Source organism: Protobothrops mucrosquamatus, unplaced genomic scaffold, assembly GCF_001527695.2.
Source record: "Protobothrops mucrosquamatus isolate PMUCROS unplaced genomic scaffold, P.Mucros_1.0 scaffold1166, whole genome shotgun sequence".
Taxonomy (NCBI): Eukaryota; Metazoa; Chordata; class Lepidosauria; order Squamata; family Viperidae; genus Protobothrops; species Protobothrops mucrosquamatus.
In genome coordinates this window covers 204132-221758 of record NW_015387381.1, presented here as the reverse complement: position 1 = coordinate 221758, position 17627 = coordinate 204132, and the positions used below count along the sequence as shown (strand labels likewise).

At 39.9% G+C, this 17627-nt stretch overlaps 1 protein-coding gene across 2 annotated transcripts; it reads left to right on the top strand.

Annotated features, from left to right (window-relative positions):
• Window positions 1–275: 275 nt before the first annotated feature.
• Window positions 276–17567, top strand: CNDP2 (carnosine dipeptidase 2). Of its 2 annotated transcripts, XM_029284987.1 has the most exons (11): window positions 276–362; window positions 2482–2622; window positions 5234–5396; window positions 8324–8412; window positions 9626–9826; window positions 10913–10997; window positions 12892–13052; window positions 14994–15158; window positions 15806–15947; window positions 16507–16654; window positions 16822–17567. In XM_029284987.1, exons 1-11 carry the CDS (start codon window positions 300–302, stop codon window positions 16889–16891), a joined length of 1428 nt encoding a protein of 475 aa, XP_029140820.1. In that variant the 5' UTR covers window positions 276–299; the 3' UTR covers window positions 16892–17567. The 2 variants fall into 2 exon arrangements, with proteins under 2 accessions (XP_029140820.1, XP_029140822.1); XM_029284989.1 differs by lacking the exon at window positions 2482–2622.
• Window positions 17568–17627: the final 60 nt, after the last annotated feature.

The following is a 17627-nucleotide window of genomic DNA, read 5'->3' as shown; positions in this document are numbered from 1 at the left end:
GCCATTGAAACTGCAGATCTGTAAGCCTTTAAAATCAACAGCTAATGGCTTTCTTTGTTTTGCTTTTTCCTGTCACAAGACTTGTGGCATTACTCACAGGATTCCCCTTTAGTGAGTCCTCATGATTTTGCTAAATCTGCTGAGTTGCAAGATAGAGCTAGGCAGAATATAGAACATTAAAAAGGAAGAATCCCAAGCGAGACAGCCTGTTGCAAGAGTTTAAAATTCTTTTTCCTCTCTCTCATTTTTTTTAAAAACCCACTCTTTAGATTTCTCAGTCACAGTATTTTAATCAGAAAATGGCATCTGCTCTGGAATCTCTTTTTAAATATGTGGACAACCATCAAGACCTTTATGTGGAGGTATGTAGCCCTTTCCAGGACATAAACTCTTTCTTTGAGATGGCAAGATTGTGTAACTATACTGTTCCTACCTTGAACAGTGGGTATGGAACAGTGATGACAAAGCAGTTCTCAGCTAATCTTAGTTGATAACATAAAAGAAAAGTTACTCTACTTCTTCCAAATCTTTTGTAGGCTTAGAATAAGATTTAACTCTGGACTTTCCTTTGGAGAGCCACTCAATTCTCTCATTGGTTATTATGGTATAATCCTGTGACTCTGGAGATGTGTTGGAGATGTCATTAGTCTACTCTCAAAGTTAATGGGGACAAGAACAAATTAAAGCAGCATTCCCCAACCTTTGCGGCTTGGCAGCCTGGCTGGGGTGAAGAGGGGAACAGGGGAACAGGGCCACCGCTTGCACAAGCTGCACACACACACACACACACACACACACACACACACACACACACACACTCCGGCCAACCATTCATGCGGCCCAATTCCGAATAGGCCATGGCCTAGTAGTGGGTCCAGCCCAGGGCTTGGGGGACCCCTGAATTAAAGGACCTGAGGCTAAATTTCATGGCAGCATCAATGGTATTAAGCAAAGAACTGAAAAAATGGAGCTTTTTTCAGTTTTGAAACTCTTTTATGGGGAGTGAGATGTAAATTTCTAGCCAAAATGGAACATCATTTAGAAAGAAGACAATAAGATAGCTCACTTTATCTGCTGGAAAAGCTGTTCTTCACCACATTTTCTGAATGACACCATGCTGCTTCAGATTAATAGTGGATGTGATGTGTTTTACATAAGAGTTAAGTCAGAGAGTGGAGACCTAAATCCTGAGGGAATGCATTCCATTCCACAACTGGGGAGCAGCACAGAAGGGCCTCTCCTGGGTGCTAGGTAAATTACGGTACATCTAGCACAGGGGTGTCAAACTGCCGGACATGTCACTCAGAAGCTGCGCCCACCCCATTGCCGGCAATGGCACAACAGTCCCAATACATTGCGCAACGTCATGTGACATCGCGAGTTTGAAATGTCTGACCTAGCAGCTGGAACATCTTTAGAAGAATCACTCCTGCAAGTCTTAAGGCTGAACAAGGTAGTCAGCCCTTGGTGTGAACCCAGCTGTAAAAGATTGCTGATGTGTATGGAGGGCTGAAGAATAGGAGGAATAGGATTTTGTATTATGACCATAACGGAAATCTATTTGGAAGGTTCATTTCTGGAGCTGTAACTTCACTTTGATAAAAGAACAGAATCTCATTTTGCCTCAGTTGCAATTTTTTAGACTCATAACTAAGAGTTACAACTATTCTTCTGGACCATGAAACAACTTTTATTACATTAGGTAGGAACAGCCTTTCTCTTACTTGGTCCCTGGGACCAAAATTGTTTGCTAGTTTAGCTAAGGGGACTGTGTTGAAATATGCCATTATTGGGCTCAAGATTAGCTGAGTGTAGAAACTGCTACAATTCTGCTTCAATGTTTATTTATTTATTAAATTTATTCGCCGCCCATCCCATTTCGAAGCGATTCTGAGTGGCTCACATTGTTAAAAGCATAAAAACCATAAGATAACTATTTCTAGAACAATAAAAATGGAACTACAATCAAAAATTAAAATTATAAGTTAAAAGATGGGTATGGAGGGAGATGCATACACAGGAGAGGAGGTGGGATCTTAAGTTATCAATCACCTCCGGTGTGATGCTCCCCCATCGGGGTTCCAAGCCATCTCGCAGAGCCAGGTCTTCAGGCTCTTGCAGAAGGCCAGAAGGGTGGAAGCCGATCTCACCTCAGTGAGTAAGATGTTCTAAAGGGCAGGAGCCATAGCAGAGAAGGCCCTTCTGTCCCCACCAGCTGGAATTCCTTGACTGACAGGGCCTGCCTGAAGCCTCCCCTATATTTAACAGTCAGTAGGAATTCTTGCTGATTGTGATTTGTAAACATTAGTGTTTGGTACAATAAACAAAAGAAAATTTTGGCTTTCTGTATTCATTATAGAATGTTTGTAATTTTTCTTAATGAATCTATCTCCACTAAAATAATAGCCAAAGAAGACCTCATTCACTGTTTCCCCCCCCCCCTTCTTCCCCATCATGCTTGCTGGAACTGCTTATGAATAGCGACTAGCTCAGTGGGTCGCGATACAGAGCGTGTCAGCATGGCCGGAAAAGAGAGACGAAATCAGACGGATGATGGAAGTTGCTGCAAAGGACATTGAACGGCTTGGCGGCACAACTGAACTGATAGATATCGGAGAGCAGGTGGTAAGAAGAAGGGTCCTTATCAAGGAAATGTTGGGAGAGCAGAAAGAGTTACTACTCATAAATAAAAAAATTAAAGATTCCATCCAATTGAGCTCAACTTGTGACATGTAATATAGCTCAGTATGAAAATGGTTTGCCTTTGTGTTCTTCCAGCACACACTTTTGACCTTCCAGTCTAATCTATATATCCCTGGGATTTCCTGATGGTCTCCATCCAAGAACTATGTAGAACCAAAGTTGCTTACAGTAGTGCCCAAAATTGTGGAAACCTTTTGGGAAAAGTATTTTTGAGGTTTGATGGCTAATAACACCACTTTTTTTTAGAGTAGTACTATAAAATTATATATCAATGGAAAGATAATTTAATCAAGAATGTAATGCAACAAAGTTTGTTCAATTATCTGTACTGTATTCTATGAAAAGTGATAGCCAAATAACCAGAAAAAGGAAGCACAACTTGCTTAGGTTGATATCAGGTAGCTTTCCTTCATCTGATTGTAGCCAATGAGCATGAGTGTTTAGAGAGCCAATCAGGTGTCATCTTGTTTTGGCAATGAGTCAATCAGATCACAGTAGAATTCAGTTATTGATATCATGTATTGAAGCTGAGAGGAGGACATTTGTCAGTGTGTTATGTGAGCGCTATCAAATTGGTTGGGGGTTTTTTGTGTTCTTTCATTTAGTGAGCTTGTAAAATGTAATAAAATTAAAGTAATGGTGCAAAGAGTTGACTGGTCGCCCAGAAAGCGATGTAAAATAGTATTATTAAGTGAACAAGGCTACAGTTATAAAGAAATTAGAAGAAAAATTGGTGGAAACTTAACCAAAGGTGGCATTTCTACTGGACACTTTTCCCAAAAGGTTTCCACAATTTTGGCCACTACTGTAACTTAACGTAGTCTGCCTGTTTGTTTTGGAACTCTGCTGAAATTGTCTGGAGTTGTACTGTTTTTAGATAGTCATATTCAGGTGGCAACTAGCTTTCTTTCTGCCCTTCGTGCCTCTAGATGGAGAAGTGCTCAGTGGGGATAGGAAGAGGCCTTTGCATTTAGCAGTGAGGGAGAGATTGTATTTGTATTTGTGAAAGTGTGGAGAGAAGTCTGCATGCTGGAATTTGCGGTGCAAAAGGGGAAAGTCTCTTTATGGACATACTAAAGAGGGGGAAGACTCCTCTAGCTTGGGACCCAGAATACACTGCGGCTTGTAGGGGGCAAAAATACTGCCCTTCCTGGTCTTGTCAATGACAGGGTGTGATCTGCCCTGTCTATCTTTGTGCTGCCATCCTGTCCTCTCTTGAGCCTGAGCTAATTAAGCAGTTTCGGTAGGCAGACAGACAGGTGTGCACTTGTAGGCAGTTTCTCTTCGAAATGAAGTATCTGATCTCCAAACTCCCAAGTTCAACCTGTTCTGCTGGGTAAAATCTATCTTTCCCCTCTGAGGACAAGCCCAGTCCTTGTTTATGCCAGTGTTTGAGTCAGGATATTGGCGGTGGAGCATTATCAGGATGTGGCTAAGGATGGTCTCTCTTAAGGCTTTTATGGGACAATTCCCTGGCCCTTGCTCCTGACCAGAGTCTCTAGATTAGACTTCCCTACCCTGGATGAACTTCAGATGGCTGGGAATTCTTGGAAGCGAAGTCTACACATGTGGAAGACACCAATTCGGGGAAGGTTTAATGGACTTGTAAACGTTGTTTTTTTTCCACCACACAAACAAATGAAAGAGAAAAGAAGGAATTGTTGGTTTCTCTCTCTCTCTCTCTCTCTCTCTCTCTCTCTCTCTCTCTCTCTCTCTCTCTCTCTCTCCCTCCCTCTCTCTCTCTCTCTCTCCCCTTCCCTCTCTCTCTCTCTCTCTGACATACTATTAGTAAAATGAATCATTGTCTTGTTTAAGAGACAAAAGATTATTTTTTCTCTTTCTAATCTTTTGTCTCTATGAGACTTCCACGTATTTCTTAGTGACTCTACCCAGGCTAAGCCAATACTCAGGATCCAAGACAATGATACTGTTAGCATGTTCTGCACTTTTTTCTTGTCTTAAACAAAGGGAAGGTATATTAAAAAAAAAAAAAGTGTGGTCTTGACATCATTGGATTGGGAAGGATCAGCCTTTTCTTTATATTTTATGGGGGTTTGAAGAAATGAAGTCTGCCTCACACATTATTCAGCTTTAAGAAACCCAGTTTTCTCCTTAACTCATCCTTCAGGTGAGAAAAATAACATTTGAGTTTGTAGACATTTTAAAGCAGGGGTGTTAAACTGCCAGCCCGCAATTGGAAGCTGCGCCCACCCCAGCTCCGGCAAGGGGAAAAAAGTTGTGATACGTCGTGACACATCACGTGACGCAGCGAGTTTGACATCCCTGTTTTGAAGAATGTGTGCCAAGATGGATGCTCCTCCTTTTGCCCCTCTTACAAATGTGAAAAGACAGCACCCTGAGGTCATGTAAAAATTTTTGGGAAGATGCATGTGTGCTATGAGTTATACCCCCATGCCAAAACTTTCTCATTTTACCTTTTTACAGCAAATATTATACAGTACAAAATAGTTTTACAAATAGCTATTTCTCAAATAGCTCTACACTGACACCTAGTGTTTCTACATTACAGGTGTCTAAGGATAAAACAATTCCTCTACCTCCAGTAATTCTGGGCAAACTCGGCTCAGATCCTTGCAAAAAAACTGTTTGTGTCTACGGCCATTTGGACGTGCAACCTGCAGCTTTAGAGGATGGCTGGGACAGCGAACCCTTTGTTTTGACAGAAAGAGAAGGTAAGTCTTGTCCATACCTGGCATGTGCTTCTATATGTCAAATCTTGGGAGTAAATTTTGAAGCTGCTCTCATGTTGTTGCTTTCAGTTAGTTTTTTGAATTGAGTTCTCTGTTTACTCTTTGCACATAACCTGCAACCATGCCCAAACTAGTTGTGACAGAAGATACATAAACCAGAGACAAGGCTGTCTTAATTGTGTTTATTTAAATAATTTATTTCTTTACTTAAATTATTTCTAAAGCCTTACTCTTAAGGCAATGATTCTTGTCTCTCTGAAAATTGGACACAATGCGCACAGTAGCTGCTTAACTTTTAGAAAGTATAGGTGGTATATTTATGATTATCCAAATGCTGCTAAAGTACAGCATCCAGACTCCTTTATCATTATCTGTGCACGCTGGAGTTGTTGCATTGGGACATCTGGAAGGCCATTCCAAGTCCAAATTTTAAAGGTTAAGTACTAAGCCGTAATTTTAGAGGTTAAGTATCTCTTTAGCACACTGTGACTTCTTTCCACACAAACTTAGATAAATTTGCTTGGTGGCCTGGCTTATGTAGGCTTATAATAAATGTTGAGCATGGGCAACCAAAAAGATTTTAGGGCAGTTTTATATAACTGGGTTAATTCTTCTACACGTGTTCAACTTGGGATGAAAAAGGAAAATTCACACTGCAGAAAATACAAAAGTAATTATAGTCCAATAAGCTGCATCTTTTCATTGGAGTTATAGATTTTTGGGGGGCATGATCCTCAGGGATTTCCAGTCTTTATATTCATATCTGGAACTTGGAAAGCATGTAAGGGCTGCCATGGTGGTGAATGGGATTTTTCTCATTTATAAAACAGCTGGAGTTATGGGTATGAATAGTTGTAAAAAAAAAAACCTGCTAAGGGTGGGCAAGGGAGGTCACATTGGTATCTGTAGCCCCTCCATGTTAAGTTCCCTGCTGATAATGTGCTACAATTGGGAAAGTCTACAATTGGGAAAGTCTGGAGGTTTTTAAGAAGAGACTGGACAGCCATTTGTCCGAAATGGTATAGGGTTTCCTGCCTGAGCAGGAGGTTGGACTATATGACCTCCAAGGTCCCTTCCAACTTTACTACTACTACTACTACTACTACTACTACTATTATTATTATTATTATTATTATTATTATTATTATTATTATTATTATTATTATGTCATAGCTTAGCAGCCAATTCAACCCTCTCCGGTGGACTAGCTTCTGTAATTCTCAGCCTTCTTAAACTTGCTGATTGAAAATAACAGAAGTTGAAGTTTTCACATCCTTCTCCTTTCTTTTGAGATGTGGATGAAAAAATTCTTGCGTCCAGTAGGATTAATAAAAAATATTACAGTTGGTAATGGAAAAATTAGGCATAATCAAGATTTTGCAAGAAACTTGTTTTCCCTTTGTGCTGTCTACTTTCCGTTCTCAGCTGTCCTGTTTTGATTATTCCATCCATGCACTTTTGTCAGGAGAGTAAGTTCTATTGCTGTAGCTGAAATGATCTGCCAGCTGGTCAGCCTTTTGAGGAAGGCCAAGTCAGCAGACAGACTCCACTACTGATGTTATACTTTATTGTTGCAGAGTAGAACACCAGAATCTTGAAAGCCTGACAAAGATGGTGTGTCCCTGCTCTTATACTAGAGAGAAAATATTTTAAAAAATAAAATAAACTGAAGCAGGTTGTAGGAGCGCAAACTCTCTAGCATAGTGGTGATGTAGCATATTGGGCCAAAAATTAAAATTAGGGATGGAATAGAGTATTCTGAAGAAGGTCATATTAAGCTAACTGGCATCTTGATCATGTAGGATAACACTTCAGTTTTCTACCCCGTGCCCTTTATTGTTTCCCCCGAACTTGATACTTTTGGCAGTGGAGAAATGTTGTATGCACCTTGGCTTTCTTCCTTGTTATCCAAGCTTATCAATCAACTGCAATTTCATTCAGCTCTATTTGTTCTAGTAATAGATAAGTTTATGATTTCAGGTCAAATGGTGTTGACTAAGCAAATGTTTATCTTTGCAAGCAAGCATTATGCTAAATAGAAACCTTTCCAACTAATATGCTTTTTTTTTTTTCTTGAGCAGTGAAATGTTGTACGGTGGTTTGTCATTAAGTTCAAATAAGGCTTTTAAGACTTAAGAAAGTGGATTGTGGAAAATCCTCTCCTTGCAATACAGTTTAGATGCATGGTTGCTAAGATGAAGCTCAGTAATCTGTCTCTGATGTAATGTATAGCCCTGTCTTTCTAACTGTTTGAAGGGCTTAGCTCAGGTATAAGAATCCTTTTCATTAATGGATTTTTTTATTGCAAATGGCCATGGGGGCATTAAACTGGACTTGAAGCTGAACAAAGTTTGTGCACCAGCAGGTCTTTTGATCTTCAAGATGCTGAATGTGTACATAGCAGAGACATCTTGCTTTAAAAGGAGAAGTAGGAATGTGTAGTTTTTTAACAATCTTTATACAATTTACCCCTTTAAAAATTAGGACCAGAGAAAAATGAAAATCCTGGTTTCTTTCTGTATATGATGAAATCTTTGCATTACCTCCTTCTGTTGCAGCCTTCCCTTCCCTAAATGTTAAGGGCAATTCTCAGACTCCAAAAGACCACTTGTCTTTGGCTTAAAAGTAGGGCGTTGTGACAAAGGGGTTCTGTTTGCAACCAAGATCTCACTGATCTCATTAATGTGCACATATAGCCATTTGATACTGCACACATGTATGGATAAGGATGTCCTGATGCCAAAGCATCCCAATTTGGGTATCAGAGACAAGATGGTCTAAGATCTAAAGCTAAGATAGAGCTGCAAGATGTGCAGACAGTGCCAGAATGACCTGAGCTTTGCAGGCTGTAGCTTCTCATGGCTGTAGAGATAATTCTGTTTAATTGCAGCTTGCTTTAATGTGTTTAGGGAAGCTGTATGGCCGAGGATCGACAGATGACAAAGGACCAGTGCTAGCTTGGCTGAATGCTCTGGAGGCTTATCAGCAAACCAAACAGGTAAAGCTGGGAGTCCTGTGAACGATGGTAAAAGCATAAACTCCACATTTGTACCAAATCACAGTAACCATCAAGAAAGACAACAGTATAAAGTGGCTGAAATGGTTTTGTAACCAGATCATAGGAAAGTTTGTGTGGCTAGTGGCAAGCTTTCTGTGTTGTGGCAGATTTACAGTATTTATTTACTGAAATTCTCTCTCTCCTTTGGAAGCCTAGAGCTTGATAAATGCCCAACTTGTTTGCTCCGTTCCTGGTGAAGGAAAAGAACAGTTTTTAGTGGCTCCTAGCGTTTTTCAAACCCCAAACAAATGAAAGGGGCCAATTGAAAGGGGTTCCATCTTTTGGATTACAGGGCAAAAAGGGGATCAATTGAAGAAGGAAAATTTATTGCCAAGGTTTTTAATTAAGATATGACAAGTTTGGAGTTAAGATATGACAGATTAGGACAAGTAAGTTATCATTAGTTAAGGTATGACGAGTTATAGGGAGCACCCATAAGAGCCTTGAGGGAATCTGCTCTGGCTGAATCTGCTCTGTCTCATTAACCTACAGTGCAACAGAAGGGCTGCAGTTAGTGAGTCCAAGAATATTGAAAACTATTGTCTGGTCCCAAGTCATGTGCTCATTATTTTGCCTTCCAGTTGTAGCCCCCATGGGAGCAGATGAACAACTGTTCTGGCCTCTGCAGAAATATTACCAACCCCCAGGCTTTTCCCTTTTCTCCACAATCCTAAAGAAAGAAAGGCAGGCAGGCACTATATGCTGGAGCTTTGAAAAAAGTGATGCTGGATAAAATTGTTCCTTCCTCCATCATTGCTCAGATCACTATTAACTTGGATTAGAGACATACAGTACATTACTGCATTCAGTGAAAACAATTAGTATTGAGGGAAACTTCTTCTGACAGAGAAATATGCAAAGGCTGATTTAGTTCACGATCATAGTATAAAAAAAAGAATAATAATCTTCCTTTAACTTTTCCTGCATCTCATTTTGAATTGCAATTTCTCTCTCTCACACACACACACATGCTGTTTAGAAAACGGTTCATACAAAGTGCCAGTAGCATGACTGGAAAGTTTTAATTTGACCCTGCAGCAGAGTTCTCCAACATGGAGTCTTCCCAAGATTTTTGGAAGTGTTTGATTGGCTCTAACTCTGAAAATCGTAACACTCCCAGCTTCTGTTTCAGTGTTGTGGTTTTGTCCTCTAGGAAATCCCAGTCAATGTCAAGTTTTGCTTAGAAGGTATGGAGGAATCTGGTTCTGAAGGCCTTGATAAATTGATTTTTAAACAAAAAGATACTTTCTTCAAAGACGTGGACTATGTGTGCATCTCTGACAACTACTGGCTGGGCAAGAAGAAGCCCTGCATCACCTATGGCCTCAGAGGCATCTGCTATTACTTCATTGAGGTAAGGAACTAAGAATAAAACAGCTGGTTAAGATGACAACCTTTATTAGGTTGGCCTTTGCATGCTAAGCTGAATGACATCCCATTAATGTGCTTATAGCCTTACTCAACCACTGAGTGCTCAAAGTTTCAAGAACAATTTTGGCACACTGGTTATCTCTTTGAAAAGGAGGATGCAGAAGGCAACTGAATGAAATCTTGTTTCTTGTCATGGCTTCACAATGTTATTTATACTGTGTTATCGGTGTGTGTCTGTATTACTGCCCATATGCCTTTCAAACTTATGCAAACCTCCTGGAAAGTTCTTATATCAGAGGTGGGAAGCATTTTGGTGTGTTATGGGGCATTTCTCTTCAAAAGTAATCTGTTGCAGAGGTCCACTCTGATGGGCAGGATCAGAGCCAAAAATGAACGGGTCTGCTTTCCTCTTCTCTTATTCCGTACCCATTGGGCTGTTTTGAAAGGACCAAGTAGTTCTTGTCAGAAGAAAATGCCTATGAAAAGCCCTGAAATTAAGTTGCAGGTCATATGTAAGTTGATTGAAGCTTGTTTGATTCTAGGGATGTAGGTTGTCCACTCGTTTTAGATACAGTTAAATTCAATATCCAGGTGCTTGTCACACTGAAGACCCCAGTTCAAATTACCACCTTGGGGCTTATTTTCACAACATTCTTGTTTATTAATTATATTATTGGTTATTCTCTCTCTCTCTCTCTCTCTCTCTCTCTCTCTCTCTCTCTCTCTCTCTCACACACACACACACACACACACACACACACACACACACACACACACACGAAATACTTTTGGATGTTTGATTCTTTACTTCAACACTAGCAGCTTTGCAGAAATGTATATTTGACTTAAAAAAACAACAACATCTTGCTCTCATCCTAAAGAGGATACTGAGAATTGGTTGAGTTTTCTGAAGCAACAATTCCATAATTCAGTTTGCAACTCTTCCTAAGACTTGCAGCAAAAATCCTTGCTACAGCAGCTTAGCTTAACCTTAAAAATGTACTGTAAATAATGCCTGTCAGTGAGCCTCTTAATGGGCCTTGCTTTTGCTTTTATCTTTTCCTATAAGGTGGAATGCAGTGACAAAGACCTTCATTCTGGTGTATATGGCGGCTCGATCCACGAAGCAATGACAGATCTTATTGTTTTAATGGGTAAGGGCTGTTTTAAGGGAGCCTTGTATATTAAAAAGAACCAGAACTTTTAAAGAATAGTAATCTTCCAGTCCGTCTGCCTTCTGATACATGAGAATATACCTCCCATAGTTTGCAGCCTCCCTCATATTAACTATTGCAGGAGTTAGTAACGTAGTCATGCTTTAAGGGAAAAAAAGAAATAGCCTTGACCCTCCCTGAAAACTTTTGATAATGCCAGGTTAACAATTGATGGACTAACCAGAATCTTAACGAGAGGGTAAAGATCTCCTTGAAGGACAAAGATAACTGCAACATTGTTGGACCTAGAAAGCACAGATTTATTAGGCTATTGAATGTCGTTTCAACTTACGAGGTGGTTGAAGGTAAAATTTGAATTCAATTAGCTTTTCCCAACCAAGGTGCCTTCCAAATTTGTGGCTCGTGTCCCAGAATTCCCCAATCTATATGCCCATTGCCAGATATTTTAAGAATCTAAGTTCCCATATCAGGGAATGCCCAGATGGGGGGAAAAGACTTGAATAGAATAATAATGATGCAGTTATTAGGCATGTTGGCTTCACTGAGCCTGGCAAATCATTTTTCCCTGTATTTGCTAGTGTGGTTCTCTCTTCTCATCTCTGCTGTTTGTTTCTTTATTGTTTGATGAGCAAGAGACTGATACTGGCTCTGGTGAGAGCAGATCAGAATTTCAGTGGTTTGCATCAAACTGTCAGATTCTGTTTCACGCACTTTACTTCCCCATCAAAGGCATGTCAGCTTATCATAAATGTGTACACTAAAAGCCATGGAACAACCTCCTGTTCCCACTTTAGCCACTTTGCTCTTTCTGAGAAGATGCTATGAGTACATGACACAAGAGCTGGATGATTCGATTGCTTGGAGACATTTTGGCTTTGTTACCCCAGTGGTCATCCTTTCCATCTTCTGGAATGATCCTGAATTGGCCTGGAGGAAGAACTGACACTTAGATTGATTGAAGTTTTGTCAGATATTTCTTACCTTCAAATAATGAAGGCAGAAAGGAGTCAACTTTGAGGAGGGGTGTTTGTGTGTGTGTGTGTGTGTGTTGTATCTTTTAAAGTTTTTGAAACCAGGCGAACCAAGAAAATTTCTGTTATCTCTTTTTGCCCAGAAGACAACCCTTGATCTTCACCCACAGCAATAAACTCAAGCCTCCTAGAAATTAGTAACTAGAAGTATCTGGCTGGGTGACAGCAAGTTAAGCCTTGAAAAAATTGATTTGACAGAGAGAATTTTATGAGGCAGCAGTTACAGAAAAGGTCTGGTGGCTTTCGCCTCTGGACACAATTGACTATATTCTAAAATTGGGGAAAAGGAAAAAGAATTATAGTTCCTCTTTCTGTTTAATTAAAATTATGACTTTGTAATAACTTTCAGAGGGTCTTCCAGGAGGAGGCTTGGAGCTAAGAATGCGGCCTGGGATCTAAACTGCATGTTCTTTGGCTTATAAAAGAAGGGTGCTCAAAGAACAATCTTCCTTGGGTCCAGGCTGGGCCTGACCCAAATCGTTTCCCTGCTTGAATTGGCTATAAGATGGATCGCTCAGCAGGCAGGGCAGTTCTGAAGAATAGCCACTGCCCTGTAGCTCTGCATGTATGTTAGTGTGTTTATTTCTTAGATCTCAAAATTTTAAAATCTAAATCCTATCTAAAAAGGGAATGTTGGCTATGTTTGTTTTTATTAGCAGCTTTTGTGTAGATGCCAGTCTGCCTGTGGTGCAGCTCTTATTTGCCATTTTTTTTGCAGCTGCCATTTCAGTATAATAGGTAGGAATGCAGTAAGGAAATAAAAAGCTTTGAATACCAGCAACTAATCACGAGGAACAAGCTTGTCGGGCTGCCTTTAATAGCATATGGCTCTTTCTTTACAGGCTCCTTAGTGGATAAGACAGGAAAAATCCTCATCCCTGGCATTTATGAGACAGTGGCACCTCTGACAAATGAGGAAAAGCAACTTTATGACAAAATTGACTTTGACCTAAAAGAATATGCAAAAGATGTTGGAGTCACAGAACTGCTCCATGACACAAAGGTGGGGTGGATCTTCTTGTCAACTTTGTAAGCAAGAAAAACAAATGTTATGATTGCATCACTCTTATATAGTGTAACGCTTCGTAATTAAGAGTACTCCAGTTCGTGTTTGTAAGGTATAAGGATGTCTAAACCAGGCTTGTCCAACCTGATAGCCTTTAACTGGGTTGGAATGCATCTTCCATGCATTATCAGCCAATTCTGGCAAATTTTGGTTGTGCATCCAAAAGGCCTCTGGTTAGAGGAAGCTTATTCTGTTCTGTGGATAGTGGGTCTGGCAAGACTATGCTCTCCATCTCCCTCCCCTCAAACACCCGGATTTGCGGAAATGGCTGCTATATTGCGTTCCACATAATTGTTTTGTCAGTTCATTTTGATGATTAATCAGCATGCTTGTCACTTGGGATAAGGTCACTTTCCAACTCTGAGGTATGCTTCTGAAGACACATGCATAAAATGGTGTTATTAATCTCAGATTTCCTCTCTTGTATACGCAGACTATTATACTCCCTCTTTTAGACATTTGACTCCTCTTTTGATTGGGGAGGGACGTGCATTTGGAAGGCCTTTCTAAATTATTTCTAGCAAGGGTGCTTTTCTCTTTCTGATCTGAGGCAAAAAAGATGTTTTGGTGCAGGCATTCACACTACACCCTCAGCTTAAAGAGGAGGAATGCCTATTTTCCTGGATTTTTGGACCACAGGTAGCCCTCAACTTACAACTACAGCTGGGATCAGAATTTCTATTGCTAAGCAAGGCGGTTGTTAAGTGAGTCATGGCCTATTTTACAACTTTTTTGCCATGGTTATTAAGTGAATCATGCAGTCATTAAGCAAATCCGGCTTTTCCCATTGACTTTGCTCGTAGGAAGTCAGCTGGAAAGATTGCAGAGGAGAATCCCATTACCCTGGGATGCTGCAATCATCATAAATGCGTGCTGGTTGCCAATTGCCTGAATTTTGGTCATGTGACCCTGGGGATGCTGTGACAGTCATAAGTGTGGTTGTGAGTCACATTTTTCGGTGCTGCTGTGTCTAAATGAATGGTTGTAAGTTGAGGAGTACCAGCAGTTGCCCAGTCTCAAGAAAATATGTGTTTGAATTAAACAGGCAACTGGACTTCCTTGTTTTTCTTTGAAGATGTTTCGCTTCTCATCCAAGAAGCTTCTTCAGCTCTGACCAGATAGTGGGGAATGGAAGGATTTATACTCCTTGCAGACAGCTGGCCATTTTAGATGCAAGGAATATAAGTCTTTCCATTCCCTGCCATCCAGTCAGAGCTGAAGAAGCTTCTTGGATGAGAAACGAAACTTCTTCGAAGAAAAAACAAAGTCCAGTTGCCTCCTGAAAAAAGCACCTTTGGGACAACCATGACCTGGATGACTGAGACATTTGAATTAAAGAGGTACCGAGAAGTTATAATAGCATTTTATTGACATCTTAATTTCACCCTGTTATTTCCTAGAATTGCACAGCTACCCTGAGAATCAGAAAAAGATGTAGCTTCTTGAAGGACCCATTGCCAGATGTGGCATGTGCATTTTAATCAGTGAAGTTTAACAAACAGTACTACATGCATGATAAATTCAGTAAGAAACTATAGATACTTAGTGATTAAAATAGACATAAAAGTGGGAGGAAGGAAAAAATGAGGTCCATGTGCATAATCATGTATCAATATACAATCAGTTCAACCCTTAAACTTATTATTAAATTTGGTCTATAAAAACACATTGTTCAATATTGGCACATTGATTAGAAGGTAAAAACATGTTCTTTTACTAGATTAATATTAGGCCATCAGAGGGGAATACAAATATTCCAGTTCTATCATTATCCAAGGTAGCCGCATGTTCATGATTTATAGTTTTGCCTTGAATCATTCTGCTATCAATAGACAATTGATGCCTGACTTTGTCTCTTCTCTTTAATGTTTTTTATAGGAAAATATTTTGATGCACAGATGGCGGTACCCATCCTTATCCCTTCATGGAATAGAAGGGGCTTTCTCTGGATCTGGTTGTAAAACTGTGATACCACGAAAAGTGATTGGCAAATTTTCAATCCGACTAGTGCCAAACATGACTCCAGAAGTTGTGACTAAGCTGGTATGTGTCAAGGAAAATGGATAAGGAAACTCAAATCACAATTCAGAACATTGCGTGTTAACTACATCAGCAGAAGCCAGGATTAGGGCTATGCTAGAAATTCCTTCATTAGGGAGGCAGACTGCGTTTTGGGTTTTTTCCCAATTTAGTTGCAGCTTTGCACACACTTTTTGATGAATGCTGTGTAGCATCCATGATTTGTAAAGTTATCTTAAGCACTAAACCAAAGCCCACATGTGAGAGAAGTAGGCAGAATTGAAAAAGGTCCCATCTCAGCTTGTGATACAAAAATCCCAACTTGGACATTTCCTGCCCCATAAACAGTTTTTGATTTTTAAATCTTTTCCCATCCACAATTACTGCCTTTGGCTGCAAACTGCTGTGAGTCTGCAGTTAGTTTCAGTGCCATTTAGCATGTGCCCTGATACATGCAGTAGTGTAAGGCAAGTAAAATATTGGTATGGCTGTAATTCAGACTTTGCCCATATGCAAAAAAGGATGGAAGTACATGATTGTGCATGAAACAGCTTATTTATTCAGATGTAGGGAATTGATTTGTACTGTAGCCTTAAACAGAGTTTCTGCATAATTGACCAACAATTTTGTTCTAGTTGTTTTAAGTAACCAGTTTTTAATCATTATTAAAGGTTGAAGATTACCTATCTAAAAAGTTTGCTGAGTTGCACAGCCCTAACAAATTCAGCATAACGCTGGGCCATGGTGGAAAACCTTGGGTGTCAGATTTCAATCATCCCCACTATATGGCTGGCAGAAAAGCCATGAAAACAGGTCAGTACATCTTTCATTGTTTCTGTCAATATCTTAATCAGAATATGATCTAAGATACCTTTTGTGTTTCACCTGTGTCATGATAAAAATGTAGATACTTTACAGTGGCAAAAAACGGTCAGTTTTGATGAAAATCAAGCTGGAAAGTGATCCTTGAAAAAGATAACAGATTATTGGTATTGTGTTACTGCAATGCCAACCAGCTGGAAGAAAATAAAGGGTTAGCAGGTACACAAGTGAAAATGTTTTTTCCCCAACCTAGATATCAGGATGTACAAATTCTGTTAGTCCTAGGCCACAGGGGTGGGGAACCTTGGCTCTTTTATGACTTGTGGCTTATGACTTGTGCTGGCTCAGGAATTCTGGGAGTTGAAGTCCACAAGTCATTAAAAAAAGCCAAGGTTCCCCACCCCTGTGACCTAGAAGCACAGCCGAATCTATTTTGGGTTGTGAGAGTGAAAGCCCAAAAGATCTGGAAACAACCAAGTATGATAGCGGGGGGGGGGGGTTGGTAAAGAAAATGAAGATTGCTCTTAACCTTCTCCTTTATTTTTCCTAGTCTTTGGTGTGGAACCAGACCTGACTCGAGAAGGAGGGAGCATTCCTGTCACACTGACCTTTCAAGAAGCAACAGGCAAGAATGTGATGCTGCTTCCTGTTGGGTCTGCTGATGACGGAGCCCATTCTCAGAATGAGAAACTCAACAGGTAAAGCATATGTATTGTCTGTCATTATGCAAAGTTGGAGCTCTAGATTTAGCTCATAGGCTGGATGGAGGTTTTCCACTTGTATTCTAGATTTTGCTGGGATTGCTTGGGTTTGTTGTTGTTGTTGTTGTTTGGCCCACATTTAATACCAGGTGTTTTCTTTCCAGGTACAACTATATTCAGGGAGTGAAGCTTCTGGGTGCTTACCTTTATGAAGTTTCCAAATTGAAGAACTGAATCCGAATCGTTTTTGCAAATTGTGCTTTGGAATCTGAAAATTCATCAAAGCATATTACTGCAATCTTGAAAAGTGCACTATTTTGTTCCCTTTTTGCCTAATCTAAATAATGCCAATACACCTGGTGGAATATTTCGAAACTCAGTATAGAGCACTTTATACAAACATGATAGTTGCTGCTGATTTTCTTCCTTTTTCAAAAATCATGTGCTCTATTCAAGGCATTATTCCAATACAGCAACTCTCCAATTTACTTGCCTTCCCTTCCAAACAAAGAAGGGTGTGAGTGGAATCTGCAAAACTTCTAATGATGATGTAATCTAAGCTAAGAAAGCAGCAGTAAATGATCAGTAATGCCTCACATTGACTTTCCCCCAAAACAGAATCTGAGCCCAATTCTTTGATCTCCGTGGAAGAAAATAATAACTGTCTTACTTGAATTTGCAAAAACAACAAGCCCTTCTAAAAGGATCCAACAGGAATGGAAAGATAGACATGGGTGGTAAAAGAGCAAAGAGGGGCCCCTTTCTCCCTGTGGGACTTGTAGTTGCTTATTTGCAGATTTTTCCAGTCTGTGCAGACATCTCGTGATAATAACAAATTGGTATTTTTCTACAACATTCTTTGTACTCCATGTGGAAAGGCTGCTAAATAAATTCAACATTGGTCTATCAATTCTGGTATCATTTATTGCTTAGACATTGAACGTTTAAAGTATTGGTGATTTCCAGCTTT